Genomic DNA, 22179 nt, shown 5'->3' on the forward strand with positions numbered 1-22179 from the left:
TACAGGGGAGGTGAGCCCACCTGGGCTTTGATTACATCTTCCTATGGAGGATCTCCAGGTCCATTAGGAATGAATTGGTTGACTTGAGGTGTTGTGAAGTACAGACATTCGTTTGTATTGAGTTTATTTACAAAAAAAAAAAAGAAGAAGAAGAAGAGTGGATAGATCACTGGCCCTGGAGTCAGGAAGATCTGAGCTCAAATCTGGCCTCAGACATATAACACTTACTAGCTGTGTGACACTGGGCAAGTCACTTAACCCCAATTGAATCACCAAAAGGAAAAAAAAAAAGGTCAGTTAAAGAATTGACCTTTCTTTTTACTTTTGAGGGATATCCAGAAGAAAAGAAAAATGAAACCAGAAACATCATGACATAAATTTAGAGTGAAGAAAGCTTAGAGGCCAGTCCAATATATCATTTTACAAGTTTGGAAAGAGAGGCCTAAAGAGGTTAAGTGACTTGCCCAAAGTCACACAAATAATAAGTAGCAGAGCTGGAGATTAACCCCAAGTGCACTGATTCCAAATTCTGAAAGGAGATGTAAGTATCTAGATAGATAACAGTTATGTGGAAAGAAAGGAAAAAATGAGATAGAGAATAAAGGTAAGGAGTGGCCAGGTGATTAGATGACTCACCTGTGGCCTTGGGGCTAGCCTTGTGCCATCTATTGCTCTCTGGGGATTCTCAGAAATGAAATATGCTACCATTTGCTACCCCACATTCTCAAGCTCTAAAGACACCTTGTGCATTATTGAATTTCATCATTCAGTGAGTAAGTAATGAACATAGTTGGAAATATCGAAGCTTCATGGTACTATGCACACAGTAGGTGCTTATGTAGGGTAGTGATCAGAAAATTCCATAGTCAATATGATGGGGTTATAAGGAAGAGAATGTCTGACTTTGATCTAATATCCCTACGAAGGCCGAGTGGTTCAAATGAGGATGAATTGGTTGGCATGAGCTATAGTTGGCCAGAGCCATCTCTTTTCCCTGGACCTGTAAAAAGAGGGGTAAGGTACTGTCAGCCTTTTTTTTTCCTTTTGGGGAAGATGCCCAGGGGAAGTGAGACCAAACCCAAAAGCAAATTTGGCCCCCCGGAGGCCCAGGGGCCTGCTAACCATTCCCTCCCCATTTATTTGCAGATAACAACAAGTGGAAGGATCTGGATCCAGCCATTGAGAGTTAGTAACAGAGTTTTATTACAGTTGCATATGTGCTCAACACATATCCCAGGAGAAGAAAACCAAGTGGCCAGGAAGTTGGAGTACTTCTTATAAAAAGAAGGGGAGAATTCCCCGGTAGTATCCACTTCCTAGAGAGATTCAGGACCCATCTTCCTGTTTAGAGGAGAAATAATAATTTGACAGGACCAGCATCTTAGAGAAAAAAGAAGCTTGGAGTCTAAGCTTTGCTGAGAGAGAAGGAGGAACTCTAGGACAGCAAACACCCTGTAACCTGAATAATTAGAACAAGTCCATAGCTGCACAAATGTGCAGCTGATACTTGTCTCTATTACGGCCCATATCCTTAGTTGGTTCCTGGAATTGGTCCCCCATTGCATGTAACTGCTACCATCTTTTGAACCAAAAGACTGCCATCTATAGAGCTGTGGGAGTAGGGCAAGTCACTTAACCCCAATTGTATCACCAAAAGGAAAAAAAAAAAAGGTCAGTTAAAGAATTGACCTTTCTTTTTACTTTTGAGGGATATCCAGAAGAAAAGAAAAATGAAACCAGAAACATCATGACATAAATTTAGAGTGAAGAAAGCTTAGAGGCCAGCATTGCCCTTGGAGAGACAAAATAATAATATTTTTACCTAACATTTATACATTACTTTAAGGTTTACAAACTACTTTACATATGTTAACTCACAGGATTCTCACAACCCTGAAAGGTAGGGGATGCTATTACCCCCATTTTATACTTGAGAAAACTGAGGCAAACAGAGGGTCAGTGACTTATTAGGGATCACACAGCAAACAGGTGTTTGAGGCAGGATTTGAACTCAGATTTTCCTGACTTCAAGTCCCACACTCTCTCCATTGTGCCGCATACCACGGACACACTGTCCCTCCAGATCTTTCCAAAAAGGGAAAAAGAAGCTGATTCTGAAGCTGGCCCTCCTCCCCATTTTTATGAGTTCTGGCTTACAACAGCTCATGCCAGTCAGTTCATCACTAAAACATGTACATAGACTCCAGAGGGATAATCAAAATCCCAAACAAAGTCTACCTTCTTGTAATCTCATGAAATTGAATTGGGAACTCCCAGTTCAACCCCTTCTATAAGCACCTACTGTGTGCATAATGCCATTCAGCTTTTATCCTCATTAACTACTTACTAAATTATAAAATTTGATAATTCATAATATATCTCTAGAGCTTGAGAACATGGCATAGCAAATAATAGCAAATTTCATTTCTGAACATTCCCTTTGCCCAATTGCTGACACAAAGGCATTAATGTAGGGCAATTGATGAGTTTTCTAAAGAGCTAATCATTTCTCATCTTTATTCCTAACTTCATCTTTTTCCTCTTTGCCTATTATCCATCCTTTAACTCAAGGGTTCTACTCCCTCTGGTAGTCTCCTAAAGCCTGTGGATATCAGGATAATGTTTTCCAATCCTTGAAATAAAATGAGGAAATCAATTCTCTTGAAACACAATTATCTTTTTAAAAAATATGTGTAGGGGCAACGAGGTGGCACAGTGGATAGAGCACCGGCCCCGAAGTCAGGAGGACCTGAGTTCAAATCTGGCCTCAGACCAAACACTTGACACTTACTAGCTGTGTGACCCTGGGCCAGTCACTTAACCTCAATTGCCTGAAAAAAAAAAATATATATATATATATATATATATGTTAACAGATCCCCCAGGATAAGAATCCCTACTTTAACTTATCTACAACAAATTCCCTCTTAATTTTGCTTCTCTCTTCTCTTCTGATCTGAGGAAATCTAATTATATTCTTGACCCGGTAAAATGGTAATAGGCATTAGGGAGGGTAGAAAGAAGACACCCCTGGAATGCCATGAATCACTCAAAGAAATGATGAGCTCAAGGATCTTAGAAAAACATGGATAGACTTGCATGAAATAATGAAGAGTGAAATGAGCAGAGCCAAGAGAACATTGTATACAATAATAACAATATTGTTTTAAGAACAAGTTTGAGCAACTAAGTCATCTTGACTATTATAAATACTCAAATTAATGACAGTGGACCTATGAAGGAAAATGCTATCTGCATCCAGAGAAAGAACTGATAAGTAGAAGTATGTATAGAATGATTTATATACGTATATATATACATTCATACATGTGTATATATACATACACACACACACATATTTGTGTTTAATGGTAGCTATGGAGGTGGGGGGAAAAAAGAAAATTACATAACTTTAATATATTATTTAAAAGGAATGGCAAGTTGTGCATAATAGATTTGCATTTTCATGTGCAATCATCTTCTTTGCTATTTTACTATGTTATAGAAATGCTAGTTTTATTCTTAAGTTCAGAATAAAATAAATTTCAAAAAACAATAATGATAAACAAATATGTACTTTGACACTTTTTATCTTATAGACTATGAAATACTCTGGGTAGAGGGTGGAGTAGGCACAAAATCCATTCTTTATCAAGTTCAAAAATAAGAATGTTGCTGAAAGACCTAAGATGATGACTAGTAGGAGGCTAATGAAAGAGCCATATGAACTATTGTTGAAATCCAAAACATAAGCCTTATTTTATAATGTCATGATCAAAGGGCTTTCTCTAGATTCATTCCACTTAGAGGAGACAGGAAATCATTTTTTTTTACTAGTGGAACCATTTCAGTCCTCCAGAAGCTGTATCTGCTTCATCCAAAAGTGAGCTTCCAGCTCTCTTCACAACATGGCTAAAAACATCATGCTAGAAAGGATAGGAGCAAGCACACAGCTTTATTTCACTCCATTGGTGACTTGGAAAGAATGGGAGCATTGTCCATTATCCAAATCCAGGCAAGCATGCCATTGTGAAATTGACATACAATACTGATGAACTTCTCTGGGCAACCTAATTTTGACATAATTTTCCATAAGCCCTCATGACTGACAGTATCAAAGGCCTTAAATGAGGATGAACACAGCATCAAGATCAGCTACCACTCTGATGGTAAATTCTTCAACTTGAAAAAGCTACAAGCTAAGACTAAAGTAGAGGGAGAGTTAGTAAATGATTTTTTTTGTTTGTAGATTGTGCACTCAATATAGCCTCTGAAGCTGACATGCAACAAAGTATGGATCAATTCTCTGCTGCATGTGCTAATTATGGCCTAACAATTAACACCAAGAAAATATAGATGCTCCATCAGCCACCACCACACCATGCATATGTGGAACCATCAGTTACAGCAAATGGAGAAGTTTTGAATGCTGTGGATAAGTTTACTTACCTTGATAGTATACTTTCCAGGGATATACACATTGATAACAAGGTTGACACATGCATTGCCAGAGCTAGCTCAGTGTTTCAGAAGCTCCAAAGGAAAGTGTAGGAGAAAGAGTTATTAGATTGACTACTAAACTGAAGGTCTAGAGTCATTGTGCTGACTTCATTATTGTATGCCTGTGAAACCTGGATGGTATACCAGCACCATGGCAGGAAACTGAATTGCTTCCATTTGAATCATCTTGGGACGATTCTGAAGATCACCTGGAATATAAGGTACCAGACACTGAGGTCCTTTCTCAAACTAAACTGCCAAGCATTCAAACTCTACTGCAGAGAGCACAACTCCAATGGGCTGGCCATTTTCAAATGCTAAATGACACCTGCCAAAAAGACTATTTTACTGAGACTCACATGGTGGCAAAAAGAAGCAATACAAGCAATACAAGAACACTCTCAAGGTCTCTCTTAAGAATTTTGGAATTTATTGTGTGGCATGGGAGACACTATCACAGGACCTCCTAGCATGGTGTGCCCTCATCAGTGAAAGTGCTGTGCTCTATGGGCAATGCAGAATTGAAGCAGCTCAAAAGAAATACGAGATGCACAAATTTAGAGGATCCACCCCAAATGTTCACATGGACTATTTATGCCCAACCTGTGATAAAACCTTCCAAGCTCATATTGTCTGATCAGCCAGTCAAATACACTGTAACTTGACTCTAACATAGTGGTGTCATTTGGGTCCTCTTTGAGAACAAAGGACAACCAACCAACCATGAATCTTGGCAATAGGAGGCACTTTTCTACTGCTAAAACGTCTATCTCTGGACCACTATGAATCCTTTCAACTTTCATAACATCTTTGATAAGATACCAAGTAATCTTTCCTATGTCTGGTTATTGTTCAAACTCTTCATGACTCCATTTGGGGTTTTCTTGGCAAAGATACAGGGATGGTTTGCCATTTCCTTCTCCAGCTCATTTTACAGCTGAGGAACTGAGGCAAACAGGATTAAGTGACTTGCCCAGGGTCCCACCGCTAGTAAGTGTATAAAGACAAATTTGAACTCACAAAGATGAGGCATCCTGATTTCAAGCCCAGCAATCTATCCACTGCTCCACCTCTCTGCCACCTCTGATTGGCTGCCAAATTATAAAGCCACCTCTGATCCTAATATCCAAGGCAACAAGCTTGGCAAGAAGGGTGAATACAGTGGCAAACTCATTGGCAAACTCAATGTGCCAGGTTCTGATCCTCAAAACTCAGCTACTCTGGGAACTGCCCATGCTGCCTTCTAAGCAGGTTTGCAGCTCAAATAAGGAACATTATGTGCAAAGACGATGTCCCACCTGCAAATGAGTTTCAGTCAAGCAACCTAATAAAAAGGGTAGGAACTAGACCTGCCATTTCACTGATGCAGTAGGTCTGAGGATGACTTTTATCAAGACAGGTTCAAACCATGTCTGCAAGTTAGAGCTGCCTAAAGCAGACGCATCAAACATGCCACAAGGGGAACATTACCAAATAAGGATTTGACCAGAACTAGATTAAAATGTGTCTGGAGGGCAGCTAGGTGGTGCAGTGGATAGAACACCGGCCCTGGAGTCAGGAGGAGCTGAGTTCAAATCCGACCTCAGACACTTGACACTTACTAGCTGTGTGACCCTGGGCAAGTCACTTAACCCCAATTGCCTAAAAAGAAAAAAAAAAGGAAATTCCCTGAAGACAAGGAAGGCTTCCCTTTTTTTGTCTTTGTATCCCCAGCACCTAGAACTGAGCCTGGCACTGATTAGACAAGTAACAAATGTTTATTCAATTCAAATCAATTTGAAAGTAGGTTTCTGACAAAGAATAAAAGCCAAGTGATCAGTCTGAGAAGTCTAGAATGCTGTTTGCTCACCAGTTTTTGCTAAAGGTTGAACTGGCTCCCTTTGGTAGCAGCCTATATTTTATTAGATCCAAAACCTCCAATTTCTGCTCTTGCTCTATTGCCTTGACTGTCTTAGAACTGTAGCTACAGTCTTAGTTGGTCTCAAAGTAATTGTCACAAAGGTAAACAGACCTGTTTGGCTGGGAATTAATATAATTTAATATAATTTATAATTTATTTTATATAATTTATTATAATATAATTTATTTAAATAAAGGCAAACAAATGTTCTCACTTTCCCTTCTCCCCACCCCCAAAAAAGGAAGCTTAATATCAACAATTTTAAACTTTGACCCTAACCATTAACCAAAAAATTTTGGTTCCAGGTATCCATGTAAAATGAACTGGCAAGAATTTATTAAAGTGTTCATGTATGTACCTTGATATTCTCTAATTCATATGCATGAGACTGGAAATCTTTTTCTCTTATGGTCATAGAACCTGAAATCTAATTCCCAAAGATCATCTTTATCTCATGTTCAATTTGGAAATTGCTGAGCATTAAGCAATTAAAACTTGCCTATAAAGTGGAAGTTATTTTCATTTTTGTTATTTGTATTTTTATTTTCATTACTGTCATTTATCAAAAGTCACACTAGAAGAGAACAAGTCTATACCCAGGGCTCATAGGCCAATGAAGCAGTGAGTTCTGCCTAAGCAAATAAAGAAATCACTCTAAAGCACTGGTCCAGCTCAATTAAAATTGAACTACATGGAGATAAGAGTATGGGGAAAAGGGGGTGGGGTAGAGAGAAGCCATTTGAGGCAAGTGGTCTTAAGAGAGGTAGTTTGACTCAGGTATAGTTGTCAGGGAAGAATGGGCGGCATTTTCCTTTCTTCTCCTCTCCCAGTCTCTGCCATCAGCAACTCCTTCACCTCTTCTTTGGCACAACCCATCAGAGTGCATGGGATGATGGGAAACTGAAGTAAAGCATGGGGATGGTGGGCTCTGAACTCTAGCTGTAAGGAAGCATATCACACCACCCCTCACCAGATTTTGGCACCTCAAACAAAGCCCTAACAACATAAAAGAAAAACTGGAATTTAAGAATATCTCAAAGGAACAAGCAAATTTTTGTGTCAACTGATGAGCCTAGTCCTTGTAGGGTTTAATAAAATGTAAACTCTTTGAGATCAAGGACTGTTTATTTTTGCCTTTGTATCATCAGTCCCTAGTGCAGTGCCTGCTACATAGTAGGACTTAAAAAAGACTTGCTCATTGATTGATTGCTGCTCTCTGGTTACAGCTGAGGATACATGTGACAGCCAATCCTACCTCCCAGATTTTGTCCTGATCCTGGGCCTCACTGAGGCACACCACCAACCTAAGAATCGATTAGCTTTGCCCAGGACTTCTGACATCTTGTGATCCATTAAGTGATCCATTATCTTCAGAGTTTGTGTCTATTTGTCCCTAGGAATATACAAATTACTCAGCCCCACACATATATGAATATTCCAATGACTAAGAAACATACAACTAATTGGTTTATTTCCTTTGTCATCTTGTGGATGCACCTGATGAATGTATGCATCATCTGGACTTTTTCTGTCAATAACTCCCCACCCCTCACCAAGGAGTTGAGGAGAAAGCCAAACCTGGGCAGTTGGCACTATTCTATTCCTTAACTGATGACATACATAACTGGAGAGACTAAAGATGGATACATTTTTTCTTAAACAAACTTCTTGCCCCACAAACAACCGAGGCATAATTATGGGAAATACCTAACAAAGTCCTCTATTTCATTAAAAATGCATTTTTCCCTTGAAGCATTATACTCAGTTTTGCCAGGTAAGTTACTCTTGGCTGTAAGCCCATATCCTTTGCCCTCTAGAATATCACATTCCAAGTTCTTTGTTCTTATATAATGATAACTGCTAAGTCATGTGTGATTCTGACTATGGTTCCTTGGTACTTGAATTCTTTCTTTCTGGCTGTATGCATATTTTTTTCTTTGACTAGAAAGCACTGGATTTGGGCTATAATGTTCCTGAGTGTTTTCATTTTGGGGTTTCTTCCAGGAGAGGATTGGTGGGCTCTTTCTATTTTCATTTGGCCCTCTGGTTCTAACTGATCTAGGCAATTTTTCCTTTAAAAAGATTTCTTAAATTATCATGTGTAAACTCTTGTTTTGGTCACAGTAGTAAGGCATTTTAATAATTCTGAAATTCTTTCTCTTCAATCTGTTTTCCAGGTCAGGTCTTCTTGCCAAGATATATCTTATACTTTCTTCAATGTTTTCAGTCTTTGATTTTGTTTTAATATTTCTTGCTGTCTCATGAAGGAGTTGACTTCTGTTCAGTCAATTCTAATTTTCATGGAGTTTTTGCTTGAGCAAGGTTTAATAACGTGTGTGCCAAGCTACAAATTTCCTTTCTAATCCTTTCTTCTATAGCTCTCATTGCTTTTCTAGGTATAAACCCATGCTGGGGCAGAAGGAATGGAGAAGATGAGAAAAATGAGAGAGATTTTGCACAGGTAGATTCAACAGGACTTATTAACTAATTGGATATGAAGTAGAAAAGAGTACAATACTTTCATTCTAAAGGTAAAAAAACTAAACCTCCCCCCCCCACCCAGAAGTATTGCTCAAGTTATAAAGAAAGCAAAGTAGCAGAGCCAGGATTCAAATTCAGCTTCCCTGACACCAAATCTAGTGCTCATTCCATTTATGGTTAAACCCAATCCCAAATCCTCAGCCAGAGAGAGAGGCTGTCTCTGGCCAAAGGTGGAACAGAAGATGACTCTAAATGACACAGTGACTGGAGTTGTGGAAAAGTGCCATTCCTCACATCTCAAGAATAGGGGTTGGTGACTTAACAAATCAGTTCTGAAGTGTTGAAAAGCCCAGGAATGGGCTGAGAGTTTCCTCATTAACAGCCTGAGCTATTTCTTCCAAACACATCAAAACAGCTGAAATCACACAGAAATTGAATGACTTTTACAAAAAAAATCCATTGATAATACTTCCAATTATTGACTGAGAGCATGTTTTCAGCAGAATAAAAATGATTACAAGTCACAAAAACTGTCATTTCTCACAACTGAAATTTGTTCCTGGGTGAATCCATGATGAGTAGGCGAGGCTTTTTCCAATTTCTTTTTATTGTCAGTGTTGTTGCTATTTGATATCTTCAAAAATGTTTTCAGAAAGATGTGTTCTGCTAAAAGGAGAGAGAACAATGCATGACATAATTCATAAATGTGAGAGTTATAATTTGAATGAATCCCAATGAAATGGTCTAATTTTTAAATGAAGTCCTTATCAATGGTTTTCTGGAATCATTCCATGATGGCATTCAGCCATACCCACTGCCTCTGAGATTCACCAAATTCAATTGACTGAATTCAAGGAACATTTCTTAAATCTTACAAACAAGGCAATATGCTAGGCACTGGGGATACAAAGATGAAAAAAATCACAGTCTCTACCCTCTGGAGACTTACAATCTAATACTATATATAAGAAACAAGCATGATATGAAAGGGTCAAAGAAGAAACAAAGAAAAAGAACTCTAGGAAAATGTGAGGCAGGAGAGATTGCCCAAATGATTGTTGTGACCTGTTGGGTTCACTTTATATAGATTATGAAATGTTAGAGTAGGCACAGGTTTTGGCAAATCACTTTAAAGTCTGATCTAATTATTCCCCACTGTTAAAAATGAGATGACTATGAATGTTTAGAGATTGGGTAAGATTTAAGATGGTCCCTCACTTGTAGAAAAATAATTAAGGTTAAAATAGATATCCTTCATTTGGCAGGATGGTCCTGGATCTTGGCTTACCATCCCCCATTAAACATCCTCCTGAATCTCCCTCATTAACACATTTTCATTCTTTCCAGGCCCAATTTCCACATTGAAATGAGGATATCAGTAATATAAGTTTTTTCAAGGTTATTGTGAGAAAAGACCCTTGTAAACCTTAAAGCATTACATAAATATAAATTGCTATCCTCTCTCTTCTTTTTTAAAAAATTATTTTCACTTTCCCCTTTCTTTTCTACCTTAGCTGTAAAAGAAATAATAGCATCCACCTTGGAGGGGTATTATGAGGATCAAAATGAGATGACATATGTTAAGTGTTTTATCTACTTTAAATAACTATATCAAGTCAACATGCTTTATCTACTTTAAATAACTATATCAAGTCAACAAGCACTTATTAAGCACCTACCAACTGTGTGCCAGGTACTGTGCTAACTAGTGATACAAAGAAAGACAAAAAATCAGCCCTGCTCTCAGGGAACTAATGTCGGGAAACAACATGCAAACGTACAAATGCAAGATAAATTGATGGTAGTCTCTGAGGGAAGGCATTAGCATTAAAGACAAATGGGAAAGGCTTGTTGTTCAGAAAGGCTTTTAGTTGACACTTGAAGGAAACCAGGGAAGCCAGAGACTGAGATGAGAAGGGAGAGCTCCAGGCACAAAAGATAGCCAGTGAAAATGCACAGAGTTGGGAGATGGAGTGAGTATTTTGTATGAGGAATAGCAAGGAGGTAAGTCACTGGATTATAGAATATAGGATGGGGAATGGGGTATAATAAGATGGGAAAGGTCAGAAGGGGCCAGGTTATGAAGAGATTTTAAAGCCAAAGGATTTTTTTAATTTGATCTTGGAGTCACTGCTGTTTATTCAATGAAAGTGGTGATATGTGTGTGTTTGATATGGTCAGACCTATTCATTAGGAAAATCAATTTGACAGTTGACTGGAGTGGGGAGGCTAGATGCAGGAAAACCAACCAAAAGGCTATTACAGTAGTCCAGGTGTCATTTGAGGAGGTCCCGATCCAGGATAGTGGCAGTGCAGAGGACAGTAGGGGGTATGAGAGAGATACTACAAAGGTAGAGTTTACAGGACTTAGAAGCTGAAAATATATGGGAAGTGAGAGAGTGAGAAGTTTAGATGGAACTAGGTTATGAGTCTGGGTGAATGGGAGAATACTGGTCCCCTCAATTGAAAAAGGAAAGTTATGAAAAGAGGAGAGTTTAGATAGAAAGATAATGAGTTAAGTGTATATGTGTGTATGTGTGTGAGTGTGAGAGTTTGTGTGTGTGTGTGTGTGTGTGCTATGATGATGATGACGATCATGATGATCTGTTTTATTGCCTACTAGAAATATTCCATATCTTAAGTAATGCTTGCACTTTTACTGGGAAATACCTTGGCTTGCTCCATCTGCATAACATAAATAGTCCTCTCTTTTCTGGTCACATGCTTCTTTCTCTTCTTTAGTTCCATTCCTCAACCTTGACTTTGATTCCATTCAACCCTACCAACCTTCCAACCTTAGCTGCAGGAAGAAGTTTCGGGATATTTACCCACTGGATCTGGTATCAGCATATGTAAGTCTTTTGGCGTCAGATTTAACATCCTTAAAACAATCTTTAGACTCTGTAAAACTTCCTGGTACATTTTTATCTCAAAAATGACAATCCTGTTAACTAAATTGTTTTATTATGCCTTGCTGTGGATAAGCTTAGAAATATTTTCTGCCACAACCATAGATAAATCAACTATAAAATGGAATCTGACAAAGAAATTTGACTCCCTTTCTGGCTAATGTATAAGCGTTCCCTGAAGTTCAGGATTGGGCTTCTCTCTCTACATTTTTTTGATGTTGCCTCTTTAGTTCTTATTATCTGATTATCATTTCTATCCATTTACCCATTATCCATTTCTGTGCTTTCTTTATAACTTTATAACACACATATGTGTGTATATGCATATATACATATTTATCTTTACTCTATCTCCTGAACTAAAGTTCCATGTTACCAATGAGTTCACGTGGATGTTATATAAGCATCACAACCTCAACATGACCAATCAATCAACCTCAAATTCCATTTCTAACAATCAATCATAGGATCATAGAATCATGAATCTAGAAATGAAAGAGATTTCAGAGGCCATCTAGAAAAATATCCTTATCTAATAGGCAAGGAAACTGTAGCCCAGGGAGTTTACTTGACTTGTCCAAGGTCATACTAGAAGCAAGATCAGAAGCGATATTTGAACCCAGGGCCTCTAATTCCAGACTCAGTGATCTTTAAACTTCTTTTTTGTGCAATACATTGTGCTAGATGCCAGGGATATAAAGACAAAAATGGGACAGACATTTTTTGTCCTCAAGGAGCTTACATTCTAATATGGGAAAAACAGATACATATAATTTTACAAAACATAAAATAAATATAAGTTAATTTCAAGGGGGAAGCACTAGCATCTAGAGGGATCAGAAAAGGTCTTAAAGTGCGTATTAAAAGAGCTGAGGGATTCTAAGAGGTAAAGTTGGGGAAGGAAAGCATTTTAGGAATGAGAGTCAGCCTATGCAAAGTAACAGAGATGGGATACAAAATATTTTAGGTAAGGGAGACCTTTTGGGCCAGTTTGGCTGGATTGTAGAATGCATGAAGGGGAGAAATAGGTAAGTCTGGAAAGGTAGGCTGGAACAAAGTTATGAAGGGCTTTGAATGTGAAACAAAGGGGTTTTTATTTGAAACCAGAAGCAACAAGGAGTCATTGGAGTTTATTGAGCAGGGCTGTGACAAGATTAGGCCTGTACTTGAGAAATATTGCTTTGGCAACTGTGTAGAATATGAACTGACTTATTATCTTCCCCTTAAATTTTTCCTGTTCCAAATTCCCCCGTTTTTCTTGCAGCCACCACCATCTTTCTAGTCACTGTGGCTTGTAACATTGGAACCTTCCTAAACTATACATTGCTTTATATCTAATCAATTGCTAAGTCTTATTGATGTTACCTTCACAATATCTCTTGAATGATTGGCTTTCCTTTCTCATTTACATGGCCATCACCTTAATTCAAGCCTTCATCACCTTAATAATAAGAGCTAGTATTCATATATAACTTAAAGGTTTACATTGCACTTTACAAATAGTGTCTCATTTAATCCTCACAACAATCTGAGGAGGTAGGTGCAATTTTCCCATTTTACCAATGAAGAAACTGAGGCAGACAGAGGTTAAATGACTTGCCCAGGGCCATACAGTTAATATGTATCTGAGGTCAGATTTGAATTCAGGTCAGTGGCAGAGTGGATAGAGTGCTTGGCCTGGAGTCAGGAAAACTCATCTTTCTGAGTTCAAATCTGGCTATATGATCCTGGAAGTCACTTAAACCCTGCTTGCCTCAGTTTCCTCATCTGTAAAATGAGCTGGAGAAGTAAATGGCAAACCACTCCAGTATCTTTGCCAAGAAAACCCCAAATGGGGTCACAAAGAGTCAGACACCACTGAAAAACAACTAAACAACTTCATGACTCCAGGTACAGGATTCTATCAATTGTACCACTGCAACTACCTTTCACCTGGACTCTTGCAATGGCCTCCTAATTAATCTTCTTGCCTTTATTTTCTTCCCTTTTCAATCCATCCGCCATGTGGTTTTCAATTCATATTGCTAATGCAGAGACTAAACATGTCATGCTGCCTCCCACCACTCAAAATTTATTTTCAATGGTTCCTAATTGCTTTTAAGATAAAATCCAAAATGCCAGGCATTTAAAGCCCTTTACCATCTAGCTCTTGCCAACTCTCCAGTCTCATTTCATATTATTCTCCTGCATGAAATCCCTATTATAACCAAAGTGGTCTGCTAACTGTTCTACACACATGATTCATACATGGTGTTTTATCTCTCTGTGCCTTTCCACAAATGATCCCCCATGCCTGCAATACATTCCTTATACAGTCTGCCTCATAGAATATAGAATTCCCCATTTAACATAAACTATAATTCAGGTGCCATGTGCTACGAGAGGTTATTACTGACTTTATTGATCTCCTAAGTTTTTACCTCTATCTCTTTCTTTCTCTTTCTTCCTTCCATCCTTTCTTTGATTCTTCCTTCCCCCCCTTTCTCTCTCTCTCTCTTAATCTCAATAAAACAATCAAGAATTTATTAAGTGTCAGGGAAGCTCAATGGCACAGCGAATAGAGCTCTGGCCTTGGAGTCAGGAGGACCTGAGTTCAAATCTGACCTCGGACACTTAACACCTACTAGCTGTGTTACCCTGCGCAAGTCTCTTAACCCCATTGCCTCACCAAAAAGAAAAAAAAAGAATGTATTAAGTGTCTTAAGTGCCTATTATCTTACAGCCTCTTCACTTGATAATGAGGATATAAAGACAAAAACAAAAGTCACTGTCCTCAAGGAGCTTACTTTCTAATAAGGGAGGCAAAAGATACATACATAGATACATACACAGGTACACGTGTGTGTATATGTGTTCATATATATGTTAATACACATACTTATATACATCTGTGTATATATACATACATATACACACATAAACATAATACACATACAAGTTACCCTCAACTGAGGAGACCGAGAAAGGTCTCAGGCAGAAGAAGAATTGAGCAGAGACACAGAAGAGGGGAGAAGGCTGGTGCGAGGCCAAGAGATGAGAGATAGAGAGTCAATTGTGAGTAACAGCAAGTAGGCCTGTCTGGTGGAACATTGAGAGCATAGAGGAGAATAGTGTCTAATAAGATTGGAGTGTTCCATTGGAATCAAGGTATGAAGGGCTTTAAATGCCAATGAGAGAAATCTGTTTTTGATTCTAGAGGTAAGAGGAAGCTCACCATAGTTTATTGAATACTAGAGTGACATGATTTAGGAAAATCACTTTGACAACTCTGTGGAGGGTGGATTAGAGTGAGAAAAGGCTTGAGGGAAGGAGACTCATTGGGAGGCCACTATAATAGTCCAGGGAGAAGTAATGAAGACCTGAACTAGGGTGGTGGCTCTGGAAGTATAAAGAAAGGGGTGAACATGAGAGATCTTGAGAAGACAGAAACAACACGTCTGTGCAACTGAGTAAGGGGGTAGGGGTGAAGGAAACTGAAGTATCAAGCATGATCCCCAATGATGAGAACCTGAATGACTTGAAATCTGTGAATTATGTGGGGCCAATCACAAAGACCTTAGCTTGATCCTTGCATCTATTTATTGCTAACCCAGTGTGAAGCATTTAGGAATCTTCTCCAGCACAGCGAGCTCCAAAGCCTCCCCCAACATGGGTTTGACCAACAAGAAAGGCCTTTAAGGAGGCTCAGTTATCTAAAGCTGGAAGGCACCCTAAAGGGATGAGCCAACAGGCCCAAAGAGATTAAGCTAATTGTCCGAGGTCACACAGGTCATAAAAATCAGACAGGATCTACATGGAACCAGATGCTGTCATGCCAGTGCTCTTTCCCCTGAACCATACAGCTTCCTAACACTTAATCACCACCATCATCTCTCATTCCTGCCTCAGAGAAAGTATGAGTCATCACGCAGGAGATCAGGGAGAAGATAGCTAATGAAATCCATGTTCTGTTCTCTCCAAATGGTGACATCATACTATCTATCCCTTCCATAAGTCAAATGGGAAGCAGGAAGTATGACAGCAGAAGAGGAAGAAGACTAGTGGAAATGACCCATCTCCTCATTTCCCTCTTTTGTAGAATGAGGATAATAATATTATCTGTCAAAATTTATTACATCTAGAAGAAAAAAAAGGTCTTAGAAGCTAGAAGGAAATCCTTGGAGCCCTGTGCTTATAGTCTGTCTTTCTTTTTAAAAATAAGTTCCATTGGGGCAGCTAGGTGGCACAGTGGATAGAGCACTGGCCCTGGATTTAGGAGAACCTGAGTTCAAATCCAGCCTCAGACGCATAACACTTACTAGCTATGTGACTCTGGGCAAGTCACTTAACCCCATTGCCTAGCCCCAAAAAAATTTTTAAAAAGTTCCATTGATGAATTTGTTTTTAATTTTTTGGACGTATTTCTGTATCCCTCCAAAAATGAACCCTCACTCATAACCAAGAAAAACAATCATGTAAACCATAATGACCACAAGTATTTTTCTGCTCCCATAGTCCCACACATCTGCACTAAGAGGAGGGGGCACATATTTCATCATCTATTCTCTGGGACTAAGATTATGCTTCCTTATGATGACTCAGCATATGATTTCCTTTTGCCATTTTTTCCTTTTACATTATGGCATACTTACATTTCCTAAGGTCATATTCGATGCATTGGCATTGCTCCTTTTGCTATATTTCTTCTTAACACAGTAGACACTCACAAGAGTCACTATCAGCATAGCAGCAAATACAGCTGCAGTGGATGAGACTACTACAATGATGGTGTCCTTGGTGGAGCCCTTAGTCTCACATTTTTCTCCAACATACCACCAGTCTTTCCCTGATTGACACCTAAAGAATAAGAATTGGACTCAGAAATATTGTAGCAAGATGTCCTCCAAAAGTTATTTGGTTAACATTCATCATGTTCACATTCAATGTCAGTAACTTCACAGCAGGAAAGATCACTGGAAAAAAATTTATTTGCTGAGTCAAAATTGTTTAATTGTATTATGTCTGACCACAATATTCAGAGCCTAAAATACATCCTCAAGAAAAAGAGAGCTATGTATCTTCCCTCCCCTGACTTCTGGAAAGAGGCAGCAAATTATAGGATGATGCCAGAGCAGCCAGTAATGGGGAAAGTGGTGAATAGATCTGAACCTGACATGTCCCAAATTTCCATAGTCTGGGCTCTGTTATGGAAACCGCAGGGATGCAGTGAGTCAGAGAGAATGAAACTGCTCTCCAGCTGGTACTAGAAAAACTCCAAAACTCAAATCAAATTATCTAATGAATGGGACTGCTATCTGTAGCAAACTCAGCAAGGACATTCCTACACACATGCATACACAAACACACATATACACATATCATGCTGTGTCTATACAGTTGTGATCTTTTCCCTTCAAGGAAGTACAGTGTGGTGTACTCAGAAGAGTTCATTGCATGGGTAGGATCAGAGAATGTAGAGTTAGAAGAAACTTTTGAGATAATCCAGTCAAACCCTCTCATTTCATAGAGGAGGAAACTGAGACCCAAGGAGTTGAAGTGACCTGCCCAAGGTCACATAGCCAATAAGTGCCAGAGTCAGAACTTGATATTTAATGGTCCCCTAACTGGTCTCCCTGCTTCATGTCTCCCAGCCTACCCACTGCTGCCAAAGTAACTTTCCTTAAGTGTAGGCGATGTGACTCCCATACTATTCCAATTCCAGGGGTCTCCTATTAACTCTGGGACACATTACAAGCTCCACTGTGTAGCATTTAAAGCCCAACACAATCTGGCCCCAATCTATCTTGCCAGCTTCATTGGATGGTACTCCCGTCCTACAGTGTGAGATCTAACCAAACTGACTTCTCTCTGTTTCTCATATACAGTGCGATGTTCCCCAACTCTGGGCCCATCCTTCCTTTTCACTGGCCATTCTTCATGCCTGGAATGTTCTCCCTCCTCACCTTCACCTCATAGAGTCCCCCTCTTACTGTAAGATGCAACTCAGGCATTGTCCCCTGCATGAAGCCTTTCCTGATTTTCCCAACTGCTAGTAACTTCCCTCTCAAATAAGCTTGTATTTAATACTTCTGGATATATTTATATTTATTCACTGTGTATTTCTGCTGTGTCTATTTTTACATATAATAATTATCTCCACCATTAGAACATAAGCTTATTAAGAGTAGGGATTGTTTCATTATGTGCACTTATATACCTAGCAAAGTGCCTGATACATAGTAGGTGCTTAACAAATACTTGCTGATTGATTTATTGATACTGTTCCCTGAGAACATCTATCAATCTTCTTCCTTTTTGACAAGGAAGTATTCATCTTTCTATAGCTGCCTTAGGGTGATGTGCCATTTGTTTTATTAATATTGAATTGTATTATTAACATTGTATAAATGTGAGGTGTTTGGATACTTTCTAAAATTATAATTATACTTTTTAGGGTAGGGATAGTGACTAACCTTGGTATTTTATTGATAAAGGAAGTCTCAGTCCAACAAAAAAGATCTCTACTGATTCAGGTCAACAACTTTTCTAGCACTTAGAGCCTTAGAGAGTTATCTGTTATCTAGACTCTAGAGTCCTGAGAGGACAGATGACTTGCCAAGGTTGTATAGCCAGTACTCATCTGAGACAGGACTTGAAATAATCAAGTCTTCCTGGCTTTAAGGAAAGTTCTTCATCCAACAGGGCACACTGCTTCTCATTTTCCATTGTACTGTCCCAAAAGCTGATATAAAGGCTGGGAAACATTCGTTGCTCTAAACATGTTCTTCCCATTTCACTTTTGTATGATTACAAATTAGGAGTCAAGAATGATACCACATGGCCAAGAATTGGAAATTGAGGGGATGCCCATCAATTGGGGAATGACTGAACAAGCTGTGGTACATGAATGTAATGGAACACTATTATGCTATAAGAAATGATGAGCAGGTAGACTTCAGAAAAACCTGGAAAGACTTGTATGAACTGATGCTGAGTGAAGTGAACAGAACCAGGAGAACGTTGTACCCAGTAACCGCCACATTGTGTGATGACTAACTTTGATAGACTTAGCTCTTCTCAGCAATGCAAGGATCTAAGACATCTCCAAAAGTGTCATGATGGAAAATGCTATCTACATCCAGAGAAAGAACTATGGAGTTAGAATGCAGATCAAAGCATACTATTTGCTCTTTTTTTTCCTTCTGTTTTGTTTTGATTCCTGTTTCTTGTGGTTCCTCCTATTGGTTCTAATTCTTCTTTACAACATCACTAATTTGAAAATGTGTTTAATAGGAATGTATATGTATAGCCTATATCAGATTGTGCACCATCTTGTGGAGGTGGCGAGGGAACAGAAGAAAAATTTAAAACTCAAAAGTGTATGAAGTGATTGTTGATAAGTAAAAATAAATTAATAAAAAAGGTTAAAAAAAAAGAATGATACCATGAAAATGATAAATGTTGGAGAACATGTGAAAAAATTGGAACACTTATGCATTGTTGGTGGAGTTGTGAACTGATCCATTCTGGAGAGCAATTTGGAACTATGCCCAAAGGGCTTTAAAATTGTGCATACCCTTTGACCCAGCTTCTAGGTCTGTATCCCAAAGAGATCATAAAAAAGAGAAAAGGACCACATGTACAAAAATATTAATAGTAGCTCTTTTTGTGGTGGCAAAGAATTGAAAATTGAGGGGATGCCCATCAATTGGAGAATGGATGAACAAGTTGTGGTACATGAATGTAATGGAACACTATTATGCTATAAGAAATGATGAGCAGGTAGACTTCAGAAAACCTGGAAAGGTTTTTATATGAACTAATGCTGAGTGAAATGAGCAGAACCAGAACACTGTGCACAGTAATAGCCACATTGTGCAATGACTGACCTTGATAGACTTAGCTCTTCTCAGCAGTGCAAAGATCTAAGACAACTCCAAAAGATTCATGATGGAAAATGCTATCCATATCCAGAAAAAGAACCATGGAGTCTGAATGCAGATGGAAGCATACTATTTGCTTCTTTTCTTTTGTTGTTTTGTTTTATTTCTTCTTTCTCACGGTTCTTCCCATTAGTTCTAATTCTTCTATACATCATAACTAAAGTGAAAATATGCTTAATATGAAAGTATAAGGGAAGCCTATATCAGATTACACACCATCTTGGGGAGGGAGGAGGAGAAGAAGGGGGAGAAAATTTAAAACTCAAAATCTTATGGAAGTGAATGTTGAAAACTAAAATTAAATAAATTATTTTTAAAAAAAAGAATGATTCCATGGTTGAGAGCTTGGATGACTGTGAGAATGATGTTGTCCTTGATGGTAATGTGAAAGTTGGTAAGAGGAGAGAGTTTTTTTAAAAAAAAACAAAAAACTTTTTTTAATAAGTTGAGTTGGAGATTTCTATGGAACATCCAATTTGAGATATCTCACATTGGTGATGTGAGAGTAGAAGTCAGGATAGAGGACAGGACTGGATAAAGAGATCTGGTATCATTAGCATAGGGATTTAATTAAACCCATAGGACCTAATGAGATTACTGATAGAGACAGTATAAAGGGAGAAGAAAAGAGGGCCCAGGATAAAGCTTTACAGGGTTAAGAGGGCCAGCCACAGTTAGGGACACTTATAATTTGTGTGAAATATAAAGGAAAATCTAGCAAAGATGTCCGAAAAGGTAAAAGGAAGTAATAGTTGCTGGACTGTACTAAGTTACAATTTTGTATTAATTTTATTTGAGGATGATAAGGTTTTTAAAAATACCTAGGACTATGCTGCTATAACCCTTTTACACCCCCCCAAAAATGAGTTATTTCAATGAGAAAAAATATTTTTTCAAAATAATACGGTAAAAATGACAATTTTATTTAAATAATGAATAAAATTTCTTCATAAAGCAAGAAGTAAGAACCCATTTAAATTAAAACTTGGTGGACTGGTTTTCATTATTTCATAAGCAATATCATTCTCCTCATTACTAGCCCTTGTAGGACACAAAGTAAATTATAGTGCAATGGCACCTGCAATAGAAAACATTGTATTGAGAATCAAAAGATTTGGATTCAAATCCTGACTCTGCCTCTTTTACCTGTGACCTCTATGGACCTTAGTTTTCTCATATATAAAATCAGGGAGTTGGATTCAATGATACCTCAAGTGCTTTCCAGCTGTAAGTCCATGATATTAAGATTCTATGAATATTACATGGTCAGCATTGCGAGGGATATAGGCATGGGAACATACCTTTCATTAACTTCCAAACCTCTTTTTTACAACTGGAGACACTTTACAAAGAAGTCATATAAATCAAAGTATGCCTAGAGATACAAGCTGTCTTTTTACCTGCATTCTGCTTTGTCATTGTGGATAACACAGATGCCGTCATTCTGACAGACGAAGTTTGCACAGAGATTTGCTTGAGGATTTGTTGGAGGGACTGGATTCTTTGAAGGATTAGGTGATGGCTCAGTAGAAATGAGATTTGATATATCTAAAGGAGAAAAGGGTTCATGAATAGAGGTTGGTTTTTGAACCATGAAATCTAAAGTTTTTGAATTATGGGTATTGCAGAACACTTAGGGCATTGAGGAATTGAGACCTAGTCAATTAGTCAATGTGCATTTATTAAGTGTTTAATATTTGCCAGCCAAGGTGCTAAGTGCTAGGGAAATAAATAAAGGGAAATAAAAAATGTCCTTACCATCAAGGAGCATACATTCTGGTGGAAAGAATAGATAACATGTAAGTAACTAGACACATAGAAGATATAAACAGGATCGATAGGAGGTCATCTGAAAGATGAGGCACTAGCAGCAGAGTTCTCCAACACTGGAGGTTTTCAAGAGGAGGCTAGATGACCACTTGATGAGGATATTGCAGAAAAGATGGACAGTCCAATGCAGAAAGTCATGCTATGCTGTGTGTTTCAGGACATTTCAAAATGGGAAAATTGGCAGAGATAAATCTGCATGTGCTCAGAGCTAACACATTTTACCTGCTTTTATTAATCAGAAAGCACCTGTTTCTTAAGCACCTACTATGTGCCAGGCACTAGGGATGCAAAGATAAAGTTATGAAAGTGAAATTAATACATGATTTGACAGAATTGATGAAACTGTCATTTTATTGCTTATAGCAAATTTATCTCCCTCCAAAAGAATAGGACAATGCTAAGTGATGCGTGCCAAGAGGTATAATCTAGTTTTTTTTCTATCAAACATACGAAAGTCAAAATACCCAATAGTTGGAACTGAGCCTTTTGCTATCACAAGACCTCTTTTTATCACTTCTTAAGGCAGGAAGATCAAAGATTAGAACATATTAGAGCCAAGGACCTTAAATAACAGATAGTCCCATACCCCTCATTTTACAGATGAGGAAACTGAGACCCAGAGAGAACCCAAGGTATG

General features: G+C 38.3%; 1 protein-coding gene across 1 annotated transcript in view; it reads right to left on the bottom strand.

Moving 5' to 3' along the window:
• Nucleotides 1-9462: 9462 nt before the first annotated feature.
• Nucleotides 9463-22179, bottom strand: part of LOC114031937 (meprin A subunit beta-like) — a 49579-nt gene continuing 36862 nt past the window's right edge. Inside the window, exons 13-15 of the mRNA XM_027847155.1 lie at nt 21113-21260; nt 16422-16626; nt 9463-9547 (exon numbers count right to left, since the gene is read on the bottom strand). Of these exons, the coding sequence (XP_027702956.1) occupies nt 9530-9547; nt 16422-16626; nt 21113-21260 (371 nt within the window). The 3' untranslated portion in view covers nt 9463-9529. The remainder of the gene's footprint in view (nt 9548-16421; nt 16627-21112; nt 21261-22179) is intronic.

Source organism: Vombatus ursinus, unplaced genomic scaffold (genome assembly GCF_900497805.2).
Source record: "Vombatus ursinus unplaced genomic scaffold, bare-nosed wombat genome assembly UNPS02015255.1, whole genome shotgun sequence".
Taxonomy (NCBI): domain Eukaryota; kingdom Metazoa; phylum Chordata; class Mammalia; order Diprotodontia; family Vombatidae; genus Vombatus; species Vombatus ursinus.